At 51.9% G+C, this 15188-nt stretch overlaps 7 protein-coding genes across 7 annotated transcripts; 1 reads left to right on the top strand and 6 right to left on the bottom strand.

Moving 5' to 3' along the window:
• Positions 1–246: 246 nt before the first annotated feature.
• Positions 247–1607, bottom strand: COCVIDRAFT_11550 (hypothetical protein; the record flags this gene model as incomplete). The annotated part of the gene is made up of 2 exons (XM_014706341.1): positions 247–718; positions 778–1607. The coding sequence occupies 2 exons, from the start codon at positions 1605–1607 to the stop codon at positions 247–249; spliced, it is 1302 nt and encodes a 433-aa protein (XP_014561827.1).
• Positions 1608–1685: 78 nt separating this feature from the next.
• Positions 1686–1928, bottom strand: COCVIDRAFT_85213 (hypothetical protein; the record flags this gene model as incomplete). Its single annotated transcript, XM_014706408.1, has 1 exon — positions 1686–1928. One exon carries the CDS (start codon positions 1926–1928, stop codon positions 1686–1688), a length of 243 nt encoding a protein of 80 aa, XP_014561894.1.
• A 1385-nt stretch (positions 1929–3313) lies between these two features.
• Positions 3314–4608, bottom strand: COCVIDRAFT_85578 (hypothetical protein; the record flags this gene model as incomplete). Its single annotated transcript, XM_014706407.1, has 3 exons — positions 3314–3440; positions 3512–4155; positions 4255–4608. 3 exons carry the CDS (start codon positions 4606–4608, stop codon positions 3314–3316), a joined length of 1125 nt encoding a protein of 374 aa, XP_014561893.1.
• Positions 4609–6054: 1446 nt separating this feature from the next.
• COCVIDRAFT_85585 (hypothetical protein) lies at positions 6055–8940 on the bottom strand (the record flags this gene model as incomplete). Its single annotated transcript, XM_014706406.1, has 8 exons — positions 6055–6465; positions 6513–6628; positions 6676–6755; positions 6804–6895; positions 6945–7037; positions 7089–7200; positions 7248–8277; positions 8331–8940. 8 exons carry the CDS (start codon positions 8938–8940, stop codon positions 6055–6057), a joined length of 2544 nt encoding a protein of 847 aa, XP_014561892.1.
• A 1339-nt stretch (positions 8941–10279) lies between these two features.
• COCVIDRAFT_33121 (hypothetical protein) lies at positions 10280–10471 on the bottom strand (the record flags this gene model as incomplete). The annotated part of the gene is made up of 1 exon (XM_014706405.1): positions 10280–10471. The coding sequence occupies one exon, from the start codon at positions 10469–10471 to the stop codon at positions 10280–10282; it is 192 nt and encodes a 63-aa protein (XP_014561891.1).
• A 334-nt stretch (positions 10472–10805) lies between these two features.
• On the bottom strand, positions 10806–12094 carry COCVIDRAFT_11547 (hypothetical protein; the record flags this gene model as incomplete). Its single annotated transcript, XM_014706340.1, has 5 exons — positions 10806–11008; positions 11059–11743; positions 11852–11915; positions 11974–12023; positions 12083–12094. The coding sequence occupies 5 exons, from the start codon at positions 12092–12094 to the stop codon at positions 10806–10808; spliced, it is 1014 nt and encodes a 337-aa protein (XP_014561826.1).
• Positions 12095–14139: 2045 nt separating this feature from the next.
• COCVIDRAFT_85450 (hypothetical protein) lies at positions 14140–14946 on the top strand (the record flags this gene model as incomplete). Its single annotated transcript, XM_014706404.1, has 3 exons — positions 14140–14410; positions 14589–14785; positions 14848–14946. 3 exons carry the CDS (start codon positions 14140–14142, stop codon positions 14944–14946), a joined length of 567 nt encoding a protein of 188 aa, XP_014561890.1.
• Positions 14947–15188: the final 242 nt, after the last annotated feature.

Below are 15188 nucleotides of genomic sequence, written 5' to 3'. Positions count from 1 at the left end.
ACACTGTCAGATGCTCTGCTGTCGAGTCATGTCGCCAGCTCATCGTTCGACCCGTCTGTCCTTGAGACTCCCATACAGACGTGACCACGAGGCAGTTCCAAGTCCAAAAGGACAAGATAGCCCACGAATCTGAGGAACGCCAATTCGCGGGACAGACGGGAGTCTGAACAGCACACACGCACACATGGTAGCGCTGTAGGACCATACAGTGTCCAGAGTGTTGCGCGGCAGTTGTACGCACAATCTTTATACGCCTGATTCGTTGGTGTGAATACCTGTGGCTGACGATCCGTTAGGAGGAGGGACTTGGGTGGAGCTGGGGGTAGACGCCGACTCGGGCTGCTTCTCCATGATGTATCCAGTCCCACGGTCGACCAGGCCTTTGTAGTAGTCTACAAGAACTTCCGGCTTGGGAACTATCCGCCAGTCCAGCTTCCTCAAAAACTCGAGCTCCAGCAGCGCCAACTCACGAACGCTGACTCCACCGACTCTTGCATACAGACTATTTGTCCAAAAGCTATCACTGAGGCCCTTGGCTGCAACCGTCGCAGCTGTTATAAGAAACCGATGTACAGTCAGGCTGCTTATTGTGAAGGCGGGGTACATGGCGCATAGTTTGTCGACGTAGAAGACCATGGAGAGGAGAATCGGCGGAGATAGGGTCGCGTGCACAATGAGGCGGGAGAGATAGTCGCGGACGGATATGCCAGGGGGTGCTCTGTGAAAAAAAGGGGGGGTAAGCAAGAGTTGCCTCAATCAATCGTGGGTAAAACACACCTTGAATGGAACCTTGTCAAAGTACCGTCCCGCAATGGATAGCCATCATTCAGGCGCACCAGCTCCATGAGCATGTCGGAGATAAGCATACCAAGGTCCTTGACGTCGCAAGTCTCGTACTGAAGGGGCATTACTTTGAGATTGGGTTCCTCAGGACGGGCTCTTTTGGCTGGCGATTCAGGCACGCGCAAGACGGTGCTTGCATCTGGTGCAATGGACCCAGGCTCTACCGCAGGGGGCATACCATCGCGCGACGCGGGGCGAGCGGAGACCAAGGCATTGCGTGCGGGCGCAGCAGACTGCGGAGATTCCCGCAGCTGAGGCTCTGGAGGCTCCGTGACTGCGGGCGCGGCGGGGGCGGTGCCCCGCTGTGTGGGCGGGATTGCAGGTGCACTTTGCGAGTCTGTTGCAGGAGCAGTAGCGTTGGTTATGGTGTGGTGGTCCTCGGTGGAGGCGATGGTGGTGATGGCGGTACTGGTGGCCGGCTCGGTGAGAGTTTGGGCGTGGGTGTCAATGGTGGGCGGCGGGCGGTAGGTGGGGGGAAACCCTGGCGGGGTGTACTGGGTGCCGTGGTCCGCGTAGCTTCTCTTGCGGCTCTGAGGTGAGGGCGCAAAGGCTGGTACGGGAGAGGGTTGGCAGCAGGTGGGCTTTGGGGTTTGCGGCGCGTCGAATCGCCGCTGTGCTGGGTTGGTCAGGGCGAGGCGGGGGGAGTGTGTGGTCGAGGAGATGGAGGTGCGTCGCGAGGCATGCTGGTAGGGGCGGTGGGCGGGGGTGTGAAAGGTAGTGTTGGGCGAGGGAGGTTGCGAGATGGTGGGCGAGGATGTGATCATGTCTGAGTTGTAGCGGGTAGCGGGTAGCGGGATGCTAGGGTGGAGGAAGACGACAAGAACGGGCAACTGCTGTGCGCATCATAGCCGGGCCCTGTTGAGATAGGAGGGTATTTTTGGCGGAAAACGTGGAGAAGAAAAAGGGGACCGCAGGGCCAGCGCAAGGCAGAGACAGAGGCAAAGGCTTGATGCGGCATGCCAGACGAGAAGGTAGCAATGCCGCTCCTGTGAGGCCTGGCTTGGCTGGCGTTCAGGCGATAGCTGGGGCGCACGTGTGACGTCTGGGGACTTTAGTAGGCTGCCCGTCTGAGGCCTGGCAACCATGGCTTGACAGGCCGAATGCGGCGCCCCCATTTGGTTGCGTTGCAGTCAGTCGAGCTGGCTAGCATGTTGCCGAACAAGAAAGTAATTCTCACCGCATGTCTTGGGATGTGCTCGTCCGTCAATTGGCCACGGAGCAGCGTGTTGCCCAATGATACGAGCCTGGGCCGTACCTGCGACATGGAGGGAACATGTCCAGGCCAAAATTTCCGGAAGATGACGACTGTTTGTTAGCTGCCGCTGCCCCTAGCTCCGACTGTGGGCTAGAGAATTTGCTCCCAGCTAGTCATGCTCGCCTCGATGCCACCGACAACCATTTGCCCATGCGCCTGTGTGGCGTTTTTTCTCTTCTCGCTGCTGCTGCTGCTGTTCCACAGGGACCTAGCCGGCTCACTTGCACTTGCGTGTGCCTCGTCGCAGCGGGTGCGGGCGTGAACATCTCCACAACTGCTTACTTGGTTAGTAAGTGCATGGCAGGAGTAGGAACCAAGGCCATGTGTGGTATGCGATTAGATAATCGCTTGTGCCACGGTCGTTCCTGCCCTGCGATAAGATGCTGGCTAGCCCCGCCCAGCCCACGCTAGCCCGTGTGTAGCCGGAGCACGTTGCCCATTCTCCCCTCCTCACTCGACAACCACCTCGCACGCCTGTCCGAACGGGCTACCTCGCTCTCAGAAGGCCCGATCGCCCTCTCTCCCGACACTCACACACGGTTGTGGCAACGGCGACATACATACTCTACATACTACTCTACATACTACTCTACATATTTACGCCCTGCTCTAGTCAACTTTTACATAACTACTTACTATCAATCCTACGTCTCTTACTCTACACTTGACCCCTCTTTGCCGCACTTCCCGATCCAACACACACACTCACTCACACACATCACGGGCTGCTGCGGGCGGGAGCATGGTAGCCTGTCTACCCAGCCAATCACTTCGCTTGGCCGCTGTCGTGATCTACCCATGCTCCTCGCTAACATGCAGTGCTTTCCCCGTAGTAACCTCCTTGTCCTCCATTCCCCCGTTTCCTATTGCAAATGCCATGCTTACGTAAATGCCACCCAAGGGCAGGAGTCATGTCTCGGCACTAGCTATGCCTGAATGCCCGAATGCCCAGGCAGATGGCCTTGCTATTACCTACTATACACAACACTTTCCTACATCACCGACCCACCCGTCTCCACCCACGTCAATTACAAACACATCACCCGCAACCGCTTCTCTTCTTTCCTTGTAAAATCTCAATTGTCACATGGCTGCACTAACTAACGCCGCTTATCTGCCTCCTTTACCCTGAAATGCTGGTATCGCATAGTTCGCATGCAAAAAAAAACAATACAAATAACCGCTCCCTTTTCTTCACAACCTTCCATTATCCCTTCATGTCCTCTTGACATGCTCCGGTGCCTCGAGCTCGGCTGAAAAGCCCTGCTGCCCGATTGGCGGACTATGTAGCTCTGCTGGTGCCGGTTGTGTGCTCATGTGCGCATACTTCAATTGGTCGAGTCTAATTGAGAAAGAAAAAAACCCCGAGTGTCAGCATGCATCTACAATCACAGATTTAGTTTCATGACTTACTGCGCCTGGCTCATGCCGCTCGTACTGCTCATCATGCTCAAGTGTCCTTGGTGCGGTATCGGGCTAGTCCATCCACCCGGGTGCGCGTCTCCCACACCGTGTTGGCCATATTGGGGCGGCGAGCCATATCCAAGATCGCCGAGATGGCCTGGCGGCGGCGTAGCATATCCAGGCCGGGCCGGTGCGAAGCCCGGCGACGCAAGTCCTCCATCACCATACCTCGCCCCAGCTCCACCGTATTGGCTCATGTGTGGATCCACATTGTTCGTCGCATTATGGCGTTTGATTGTGTTCTTCAGCGAGTTGGACCGTCCAACAAAGAAGAATAGAGCTGCGCACAGGGCCACGAAAGCAACACCACCTACCGCTATGCCCGCAATGGCCCCGGTCGACAGTTTGTGGCTGCCACTGTTTCCATTGCTAGCTGGTGTAGACGTTGCCGACGACGTGGCCTCGGCGGGGATTGGCTCACCAGGCGCTATTTGGAAGTCTGCTGCAGCCGCAGCCTGTACCTGTGATGCCAATGTCTGTGTCGAATTGGGGTTGATGACGCCGACCATATGCTCTCCAATACAGCTATTTGGTGCCGCACAGTAGTAGAATATGGGTTCTGTTGAGTTGATGGTGATGTTGAAGTATGTAATCTACCAAAGTGTTAGCCCTTCTTGAACGACTTCGCATATCTCAAAGAGACAAACCTGGCTTGTGTCATTGACCCATTGCGTTTCAGACCAGAAGCCTACTTTGCCCTTTCCCGTCTCCTCATAGGGTACACATGCTGAACCAAACTCTGCTCTTGCAACTGAGTGATCAGGCGGGTAGAATTCCCAGCTTACAATATCTCCGACTGATACATTATGAATTTCTTGCGGCGTGAACTTGAAGCCTCCCGCGCCGGCTTTGATCAGGTGCACCGTTGGTTCTCTTGACGGTGTTGATTGTGATGGTGCATTTGATGCAGTCGGTGTTGGTTGTGGTAGTACTGACGATACACCCCCTAGTATAGACGTGAGTGTACTCTGGTATTGTGCTACAGCTGGAGAAACGAGCAGTTGACTAGCAACAACTGCCAGCCTTGCGGTGGATGTGAGCCTCATTTTGAGGGATTATATATTAGCCCGACGGATACAAGTATCAAAGTACCTCAGGGGTTCCGTTTCTAGTTGTAGGCCTGATTTCAAAAGACCAATCGCACTCGACTCGCGCTCCTGGCCGTTAGTAGTAAAGCAATATATTTTTCAGAAGAGTAACAAGGTCAAAAAACGAGGTACGAGAGGGGTGGGGGAACAATGGGAAAGTAGCCTATACGGCTGAGCTCAACCTTAAGGCACGATCCTACCCATCTAGCCCTAGATCCATCACACCAACATCAGCCTTCCAGCCACATTATGGGTACTAGTCAAGGCAATAGGTCAGCGCTTTAGGGCCACCACCCTAAGCACTCTTTGTTGTCCACACGTCACCAATCATGACCTCCCTTGGTGGTAATCTTGCAGCATTGCCCTTGCCCAGAGCTGTTCGAGGCGCCTTTGAGGCGTGCAGTAACGGCAGGACATGCTGGCCGGCAACAGCAGGGCTCTCCGTCAGCTGTCAGCAACACACAGGAAGGATGCTTGAAGTGGAGGGTGAACATGTGTAAATGTGGGGAGTTGGTGAGGCTAGGCTAAGAGCTATTTCCGGATCCCCTCCCCACCCATTACTACGAGCTGTGCAGATATTTTGAGAACCTCATTTCTTATTCCTTATTCTACTTTCTAGGGATCCCGAGCATGTGGCACGACAATGCCCTCGAACAGGGTTTGCCCACAACCCGCACTTGTCTCTCTGCAAGCCAGAATGGGGGAGAAGGCCTGGGCGGGTTGTGGCTGTCCTGCCGCCCGAGTAGGCTGTCCCTACTTTCGCGTGAGTTGGGTTAGTGGAGCGAGCTGAGTTGTCGTCAAGGAATGAGCGTTAAGGATTTTGAGCCGCCAACACTGAGTAAGCCTAGTCCAACTTTAATCCGCGCCAAGGAAGGTGGATCTATCGCCTTGGCGCATCGGGCGGGCTGAGCCCAGCATCGTACTCTAGGATAGCGCTGCGACGCGTGTGTATTTATGTATACTCCGTGAGGACCGAGACAGTGGTTGAAAGAGTACGCGAAAGCGGAGAGAGCAGGTGTAGGGGTGTGACAGGTCATGCTTAATGATCAGCAAGCGAAGCCCACGCCACAGGGTCTAAACAAGAGTTTGTACCAAGATTGTCCATCTTATCAACCAACATGTGAGGCTCGGCAGTTGAATGAGGCGGTGAAGTGCATGCTGGCGCCTTGCTCATAAGGTCCAACTATCAGCTGAATGCTTGCTTTCTACAGGCTAGTATAGTGCAATATGTTTACTCAAGAATGAAATATCGAGCTCAGTTCCATGATACAAATGATACAAATGAATTGGTGTTGGGTATGCCAGACGTACGACAGCATCCTATGAGAGAAATCAAACGCCATGCCATGCAGAGAACAAAGACAAATCCCGAGCAGCGCCATCCACCGATCAAGCACCGCCTGCTTACGAAGACGGTCTTTTCATAGGACTTCTGGTCCCTGAAGTCTTGGGACTTACGGCGAACAGACCAACCGCTGGCATCTTAGGGCTTTTCAGTGCATTGGCCGCGTTTTCTTGTCTGCCGCCGGGCTCGAATCTCTTCGAATCGTAAGGCGCCCTTGGCAGGGGTGAGCTCTGCAGTCCCATAGATGTGGTCTGCGGTCCCTCGTCAGTACGACTTGATATATCATTCATCTCTTCGAACTCTCTCTTCTTCTCCAAAAGCAGTTCCTGCACTTCCTCCAAATGCTGCTCCAACATATCATCTAGTGTGTCCTGAGATGACTTTATCAGATTTCCGAGCTTCTTGCGCATCTTACGTTGGCGGCTCGGGTCCCAAACGAAGTGGCTATTCTTTACAAATATCATTGAATGCTGCAATTGTCAGACAGGACATAGCCTCGAGGTTGAGTGTTGCTCACCGAGTGGTACCAACTAGAGATGGTATCGTCCGTCGCTCGCTTTATCGACTGAATCGTGGTTTCAGCCACGAAACCGATAAGACATTCGACCGGACTATCGGGATCGGTGCAGTTTTCTACAGACTCAGCGGCTGAAATCTTAATACTATGAAGTAAAGCTTACCGTTGTGGCTAAGTAAATCTACAAGTCCTAGATAGGCATCACCGACGCCCATTAGGAAGACTTGTGTTGCTTCATTAGGCCTAGACTTACGTTAGCAGATACCCAAAACAGTCATGTGGCTGATTTACTCGATATAGTTCTCCCATAGATAGCTCGCGAGCTCACGCGTTTGTTGTGCACGAATCACTGAGTTGTCTGATTTTGTGAAACCAATGTTCGGCTAGCTTACGTTAGCAGACTTTGATACTTGAAGATTTTCGGCAACTCACATCCTCAACCGCTACTACTCTGGGAATATTCACGTCAATGACCTGGAAGTCATTTTTGATGGCCCAATCAATGTACCTCTTGGTAACATCAGTCTTCAGTCCAAAGTCAGCCATTACACAGTACAAGACTGTCGTCGTACTTACGAGCCATGTGTTGTGTAGCTCTCTCCTGCCAGACATGGGATCAGAGTGATCTTGGAGACTCGGTGGGTCATGGAATATCACAAGTAGGGGATATTGCTCCATGAACTTTGGTCTATCATAGGTAAGCATAAACATTTATGAAGATCGTACAGCACTTACGTAGCGATGATGTTGTGCTCAAACGTCTGTGCCAAGCCTGCTTTGTTGATCTGAAGTGGAGGAAGGGGAACCATCGAGTGCTCTGCAGCTAGACGTTGACTCTGCCATTCTCGGATGATTTCGTGAAACCGGTACGCATCCTGGTATCCAGGGTCTGTTTTATCCAGGTGTTTCGGATAAAGTGACTTCCAATACTTTGAATGCTGACGTTTGACGTTCTCTACAATGTATACAGCGCTGTCCTTTGGCGCTGGAAGGTCATCACGCAAACGATCCGGAGGCTCAAGCATGAGCACTTTGGTTACCGCTAGCGCAGAGCGTGCAATCGACCGCAGATTATAACCACCTTCGAGACATACAACCAGCTTTCCCTTGGCTAGGCTCATGAGCATATGGGTCATGTGACCATAGCATGCAGGCGTAACAAAACACCCACCCAATAAGTCGCCCTCGGCTGCATCAAACCCAGCCGAAATGATGACAAGATCGGGGTTAAATTCCGTAGCGATCGGCATAACGACTTGCTGGAAAGCGTAAAGGTATTCTGAATCGCCCATCCCATGTTCTGCCCATGGAATGTTCACATTCTTTCCTTCGCCACGGCCTTCACCGCAATAGTCAAGATTGCCGTCAGGTAGATTGGGATAAAAGGTTCCGTCCTTGAAAACATGTAGCGATATGTAAAGGACGTTGGGGTCATCGTAGAACGCATGCTGAATGCCGTTACCGTGGTGTACATCCCAGTCCAAAATCAAGACTTTGCGGCAAGTTTCTGGATAAGCATTCTGACACACGCGGGTAGCAATTGGAACGTTGTTGAAGATGCAGAATCCTGACGGTTGATCGCTTTCCGCATGGTGTCCAGGAGGGCGGATGATAGCAATGGCGTTGCGCACAGCTCCCTGTACTACCGCTTTACAAGCTTCAATAGCACCACCAGCTGCGAGCTTCGCGCATTCATAAGTCGAATTGTTGAGATAGATTGAATCAAGCCGCTCAGCTTCAAACTTCAACTCATCGGAGGTCATATCTGGCCAAACAGTTAATTATAGTTCAACCAGACCGAGGATAGTCATAACTTACTTTGGAAGGACTCCACAAGGTCGTAATGTTCTTCAGTATGAATGAGCAGTATCTCAGGTCTTGTGGCAAATCGGGCCGCAATCCTCCAACAGTGATCTTCTTTGTCTTCTTCCGAAGTGCTGGAAGCCACTAGTCCAGCTTGCTTGAGCTCCTCAAAAATCGAATGGATACGCCGAGGGTCTTCAGGATGGATGTCGTCTGGATTGATGTTCATATCTGGGAGTTCGGCATGAAACCGCATGCGAGGGTCATAAACGAGTCCCGTTTTTGATGTTGGGTAAACAAGTGTAGAGCGTGGCTTAGGAGGTACGCGGACTTGTGGGCTGGAATGTTGAGCTGGAGTCAGTCTTGATGCATTCATCTTATCTGACCAGCTACTAGGCGATTTGGTCATTCGGTGGGACCCGGGATTACTTCGATGTACATTCGGCTGCAACATTGGACCTTTGGATGGACTGTGGAAGGGTAGTTGCTCTTGTTTGGACAGCAGCGGGCCCTTGCTATTGCCAAAGATTTTAGAAGGAATGACCGTTTCAGGTGCATGGTCACCGTTAGGCTCTGTGGAGATAATTATTGAGTCTTCCCCCATCGGGAAGTCTTCGTCATCCATGACTTGATTTGATGGATGGCGGAGCGGGCTAGTAAGCCTCGCTTCACACTTGCGGGCCGGCGGCTAGGTAGATGCGTTAGTATAGAAATTATACTAAACAAATGACTGCATGAGCTGATGGAGGTTGTGGGATGGTTTGAACAAGAATTTTCGAAGAAATAATGAGAGTCTTGGTCCTTTTTAATATCGTATTTAGACAAGGAAACTGAGACATTTTCCAGGAGACTCAAGACAGTAGCTCGAGAAGTGAGTCAAGACGTATAGCGCTAGTCCTGTCTCTCTGGAACCAGTAGTTGGAAGAAGTGGGATGAAGTAAAAGAGATGCTATGATGCTCAAGAAACGAATACTCACTAGAAGATCTTGCTACCGCATCGAGCTAGAGGCTGCAGCCCACTGTACGGTAAAGTTGCTAAAAGTGTTGGTTTCGTAGCAGTTATCGCTTTTGATAGGTGGCGTCTGCAAAACTGTTAGTAAAGTTGATTTGCCGCTGCAGCTCTTGATGGCTGATAATCGTATCGCGTTCAAAGTCGAGCGAGACTCGGGAGCTTCGTATACCAATTTCTGTCTCCGAATAAAACGTCAATATAGCTGCAACTATCGCAAGTAATACATCAGTTGACTGCAGCTTTCTAGAGCCAGGATTGGGTGATGTCGTTTTTGATAGTAGGGGATAAAGTGGAGCGCTGCATGGCAGGTTCCATAGATGGCCAAGGTTTGTTGCGTGACTAAGCGACGCCAAGTTATTTAGCGCCATACGCAAAATGCCCTTCCATTCTGAAGTACAATACTACTACGTTATTCTATAGACTTGAGCTTGTACATCTTTTGAGCTAGTACTGCAAGTGCTATTCATTCATAGAATCACGTGTCTTATGCCTATGTCGTCAACGTAAGGCTACTAGATTCGACCTTCATGAAGGAGCGTTTTAGGTATGCAGTGTTGCTTTTTTGGGTAAGGATTGTGGTGGAATTAGTCCTTATTCGTCACGGTTTTGAGTTGCGGCTTTGTTGCTCTAGTTTCCCCTTGAGAGTAGCGATACCATTTGATATGTCCATTCTATTAGGCAACGGACACGTGTCGCGTTCGCTCCCTAGAGATTATACAAGCTAGAGCTAGTTGTATTGTGCTGTCTTTCTAGCACATCTAATTCAGATTGAAATCACTTGAAATAAACAGTCATTTTCCTTCTCTCAGCCTCTAGACATGAGCATATTTGGAAGTAGTACCTGGGTTTGCGGGACTTTGCATAACAACAGCATACCTTTGCAGGACAAAAGAAAAGTCAATTGCGTCAGCTTAGATTTGAGGAAGGATACAGGTACAAATACAGGAACTGGTTAGCAGCTGTCGAGTGTTGGTTTTAGAGCAGAGCCGGCAGTACCCAGGCTCTCGCCATAGCCGCGTTGGCCACCCGACTTCCCCCGCTGCTTTCTCGCCAGATTCCGGAACCCGGTCCAGAACGCATTCCCGAGGCTGAGGATGTGAAAATGGAATACGGAAAAGAGGATCCGCAAATACATCGTCCGCATGGGGTGAGACGAACTTCTCCGCGTGGTAGCTATACCTCGGGAACTAGCTTGTGAGGGAACGCTAGAAAACGCAGTGCCAGGGGCGGCTCCACTATCTTGCAGCTGGCCGAGGGGGACATTCAACGTCACCTTGTGTGCATGTGTGTTTGTAGACGGTTGTTGCGGTAATTATTATTCATTGATTTCATGTTTAGCATAACACATTCTCCGCTAAGCCCTTATTTTCATCCCCGCGTAATCCGCGCCTAGCCAGAAGTTCCGAGGATTTGTCGGATCCTTGATGTAATGAAGATTCGTTTCAAAGTTTGGGCGTCGCCCTGCTCTGTCCTGACTCCTAAGCGTTGCCATCAATCTTGGCAATGTAGACCAGGAGGTCGAGGACACGGCGGGAGTAGCCCCACTCGTTGTCGTACCAGGAGACGAGCTTGACGAAGTTCTTGTTAAGGGAGATACCGGCCTTGGCGTCGAAGATGGAAGAGCGGTTGTCGCCGTTCAAGTCAGTGGAAACAATGTCGTCCTCGGTGTAGCCAAGGATACCTGTATTGCGTTAGCTTGTATACACGAGTTGTTCATGGGAAAAGACTTACCGTTGAGCGAGCCCTCAGAGGCCTCCTTGACGGCCTGCTTGATCTCGTCGTAGGAAGCACCCTTCTCGATGCGGACAGTCAAGTCGACAACCGAGACGTTGGCGGTAGGGACACGCATGGCCATACCAGTGAGCTTACCGTTGAGCTCGGGGATGACCTTGCCGACAGCCTTGGCGGCACCAGTGCTGCTGGGAATGATGTTCTGGGCAGCAGTACGTCCACCACGCCAGTCCTTTGCGGAGGGGCCGTCAACGACCTTCTGGGTGGCAGTGTAGGAGTGGATGGTGGTCATGAGACCCTCAATGATGGTGTACTTGTCGTGGATGACTTTGGCGAGAGGAGCCAAGCAGTTGGTTGTGCAAGAGGCGTTGGAGAGCACCTCAATGTCGGGCTTGTAGGTCTCGTGGTTGACACCCATGACGAACATGGGGGCGTCAGCGGAAGGAGCAGAGATGACAACCTTCTTGGCTCCGCCCTTCAAGTGGGCCTTGGCCTTCTCGGTGGTGGTGAAGACACCGGTGGACTCGACGACGTAGTAAGCGCCAGTCTCGCTCCATGGAATGTTGGCGGGGTCCTTCTCCATGTGGAAACGGATGGTCTTGCCGTTGACGGTCAGGTTGTTGCCGTCAACCTTGATGTCACCCTTGAACTGGCCGTGTGTGCTGTCATACTTGAGCATGTATGCCTGTGTATACGTCAGTCTGCATGTTCTCATCAAAAGAATGGTACCAGTGCGTCAGGCCGAAGCGAATGCTTGCTCTGATGAAAGGTTCCAGGTTGAGAGAGTGCTTACAGCGTAGTGGGGCTCGATGAAAGGGTCGTTTACGGCGACAATGTCGACGTCGTTGTGCTCGATGCTGAGAGACGGGGTCAGCTTTGATATGCGTGAAATGGATCAATCCCAAGGGTACTTACGCATTGCGGAAGACGATACGGCCAATGCGACCGAAGCCGTTGATACCAACCTGTGAAGATGTGTCAATGGCACGCGTCTGGGCCGGGCGGGGTACACAAGGGAGCATACCTTGACGACCATGTTGAACTGAGAGTAATGCTGTGTGAGAGTTAATAGACTTGAATTGAGGAATGGAAATGGGGCTGGGCTCACTGCTTTATATATGAGACGAGGTGATGAGCAGGTGGTAAGAGGCAGATTTTTGTGGTCGGTGCTGTGTTTTGTTGGGTTTGAGCTAGGTGGGGTGAGGGAGGGGCAAGCTAAATAGCTACCAGCCCTGAGGACGTCACAGAGTTTTAGTAGTTCTTTTTCTGCAATCGGACATGCAGCGCACGCCTAGACCCAATTACACGCTTTGCGCCCTCCCACACACACCCGGCCGGGTTGGATCATTGTCAGATACGGCAGAAGAATCGCAACCTCGGCCAAGGGTAGTCACGATTCGAGGCCGCGGAGTGCACCGGAGGGCGTGAAGGTCAGGCTGAGTACCTTTTGGTCAAGTGGTACACTAGCCAATGCTACATCAACCACCTCGCGACATGCTCGTGGCTCAACGCCAAGTACCTTGATGCCGTCGTGAAACTTACAGCCTCATGCATATGCCGCAGAGCAATATACCGGCCTGTGGCTAGACGCCGGTGAAGAAGACACGCCACGCCGCGCTGCGCAATCATTGAAGCGAAACGCTTACGAAAGAAGTGTACGTGGATCTTGTAATCAGAGCGAGTGGTCAAGAGCACGTTTACGCGGCACAGCTGGCCGCCGCCGCCGTCATGGGCAAAAGCTTTTGTTGGTCATTCGATAAGGCAAAACCAAGAGTGCACCACGGCCACAACGGATCACCGGTTCGTGGGGAGGCGAGGCGAACATTATGTGTGACCACCGACACTCTCCCCACCAGCCAAAGCCGACCTTGGGTTAGGATGAGGCGTGGCGTATCCGCGGCCGGGACGGGGTTCGACACGCATATTGCATTATGTTTTAGGGGTCCTGAAGCCCGCCACGCTGCCGCCGTCCGGTGTTATGGTGATTCGCTGCAAATCGAAGTTGCTGCATTCATGAGCTGGGGTGCGAAAGCATATTGGCGCTGGAGTGGGAGCTTTGCTTGAAGCTGGAGCTTTAAGCTTGAGCTCGGAGCTTTTGTGTCATACTACTAGTAGCGCTTGTCCCGCCTCTGCTCCGATCACGGGATTGGTATCTGGTTGTGCACCTCTATACGACTCTGTCATCGGTAGGGTTTTTGGAATAGAAAGGCTAGGTGACTTGGGTATATCTTTGAGTACAACCATGACCGTTCAGTAACACTTTGAAGGTGGTGGATCAAATCAATGCGACTCGACTACTCCTATCACTGGCATCATATAGGACCTGCGACGCTTGCACACGGGCAGGAATGTTGACTGCAATGCTTTCCAGCAAAAGGTAAAAGCTTATCGACAGACTCTAGCCTGTACTTGTAATGCTCTGTGCTGTGGTTCTGGAGGAAGCACAGGCTGCTCTACTATATTGTATCTCGTCTTACTACCCCGCCATTGAGCGAATTTGCGAGCGTTTCGTACACACGTTATATGCTCACTGAGGTACCCAACAATAAGGTTAACGGAAAGAGACTATGTGAGATCCAAGCAAGTCTAATACATAAATCGCTTTGCCCCTACGTAGCTTGGACAAGTGAATCTTTGTCTCACGCCTTATCGCCCTAGAAAGCAAAGATGCAGCATGTCTCGCTTGATCCATTGTCAAATCGAGAACCGCTCGGCAATCGCGGCAAGGGCTCGCAACGCAAATCCTTGAAAACTCGTAGTTTCTATCGTCTCGTACCCATGTGCAATTGAGCCTCATTGCGATGCGCAAAAGCCGTTGCAATGGTATATGGTGAAGCTGGGGCAAGTCGCTCGGAAAGCTAACGCTGAAACCCTCATTGGTCGATGAGGCGCTCGGGCCACAGCGAAATGATCGTTCCACCACCTTGGCGTTCCTCTCGCAAACCGCATTTTGCAAGACAGCTCTCCTGGCCCACCTTCGACTCCATCACCACCACGATCCATTGGCACCTCTAGGTCCCTCGACGGGAATCTCCCTCCCTTCTTTTGCATCTTCCGACACTCTCCACTCCACCCGCCGCCATGTTTCGCTCGTCCATCGCCCGCGCTTCGAGGAGCTCGACCATCGTCATTCCATCCGCCGCGACACGCACAGCTCTCCCCAGAGCTGCCCCGGTAGCTTGCCAGCTTCAGCAGTCCCGCCAGGCACACGCCATCTCCAACCCGACGCTCGCCAACATTGAGAAGCGATGGGAAGATATGCCCCCTCAGGAGCAGGCCGATTTGTGGATGACGCTTAGGGACCGCATGAAGACTGACTGGAAGGAGTTGACCATGCAAGAAAAGAAGGCTGGTACGTACATTGCCATTTCGCGTAACTGCATGTTGCATGGCCTTGTATGACGTATCTCGTGTTTTGATCGAGATAGCCGAACTTGGCCCGCGGCATCGGGTGTGCCCAACCTCAAGTCATCCCAAACCATTGGAAAGCATCACAAAGGCATTGTTCTGACCATTTTCTCTTTTTACAGCCTACTACATTGCTTTTGGCCCCCACGGTCCCCGCCGACCCCCGCCTCCGGATGAGGGCCGCAACGTCTTCCTCCTCTCCTCCGCAGTCATTGCCGGTGCCATTGCCATCTTTGCCGTGACCCGCATGTTTGCCAACCCTGTCCGACCCCGTACCATGACCAAGGAATGGCAAGAGGCTTCTGAGGAGTACTTGAAGGTACGTAACTTTGCTATTTGAGAGCCTCAATTCGTCTGTGACGATACTGACATTTTTTACAGGCTCAAGGAAGTGAGCCCATTACTGGCTACAAGGGAATGCTGATCCAGAGCAAGTCTGAGAAGGACGTGCCAACTAACCAGAAGATCAACGATGAGTAAATAACCTGATTAGGTGCTTCACAGCAATCATACCAATACCGATACTACATTTTCCTTTGGTCAAATTCCCGCTTGGTACTGTCTGTGTCACACATCACAAGATCGAAAGCCATCCGAGCGGCAGTCGCTATCATAATAGTCCTCCCTGTATCCAATCTAGAGGCTTTCAATTTTTATATGATGATTTCCACTTTGTTTCTACATGCAGAATTGGTGTTGTGAGCAACAGATTAGCCGAATAA

Source organism: Bipolaris victoriae, assembly GCF_000527765.1.
Source record: "Bipolaris victoriae FI3 unplaced genomic scaffold scaffold_3, whole genome shotgun sequence".
Classification (NCBI taxonomy): Eukaryota; Fungi; Ascomycota; class Dothideomycetes; order Pleosporales; family Pleosporaceae; genus Bipolaris; species Bipolaris victoriae.
The sequence above is the reverse complement of the archived record's forward strand: the minus strand, read 5'-3'. Positions and strand labels throughout refer to the sequence as shown.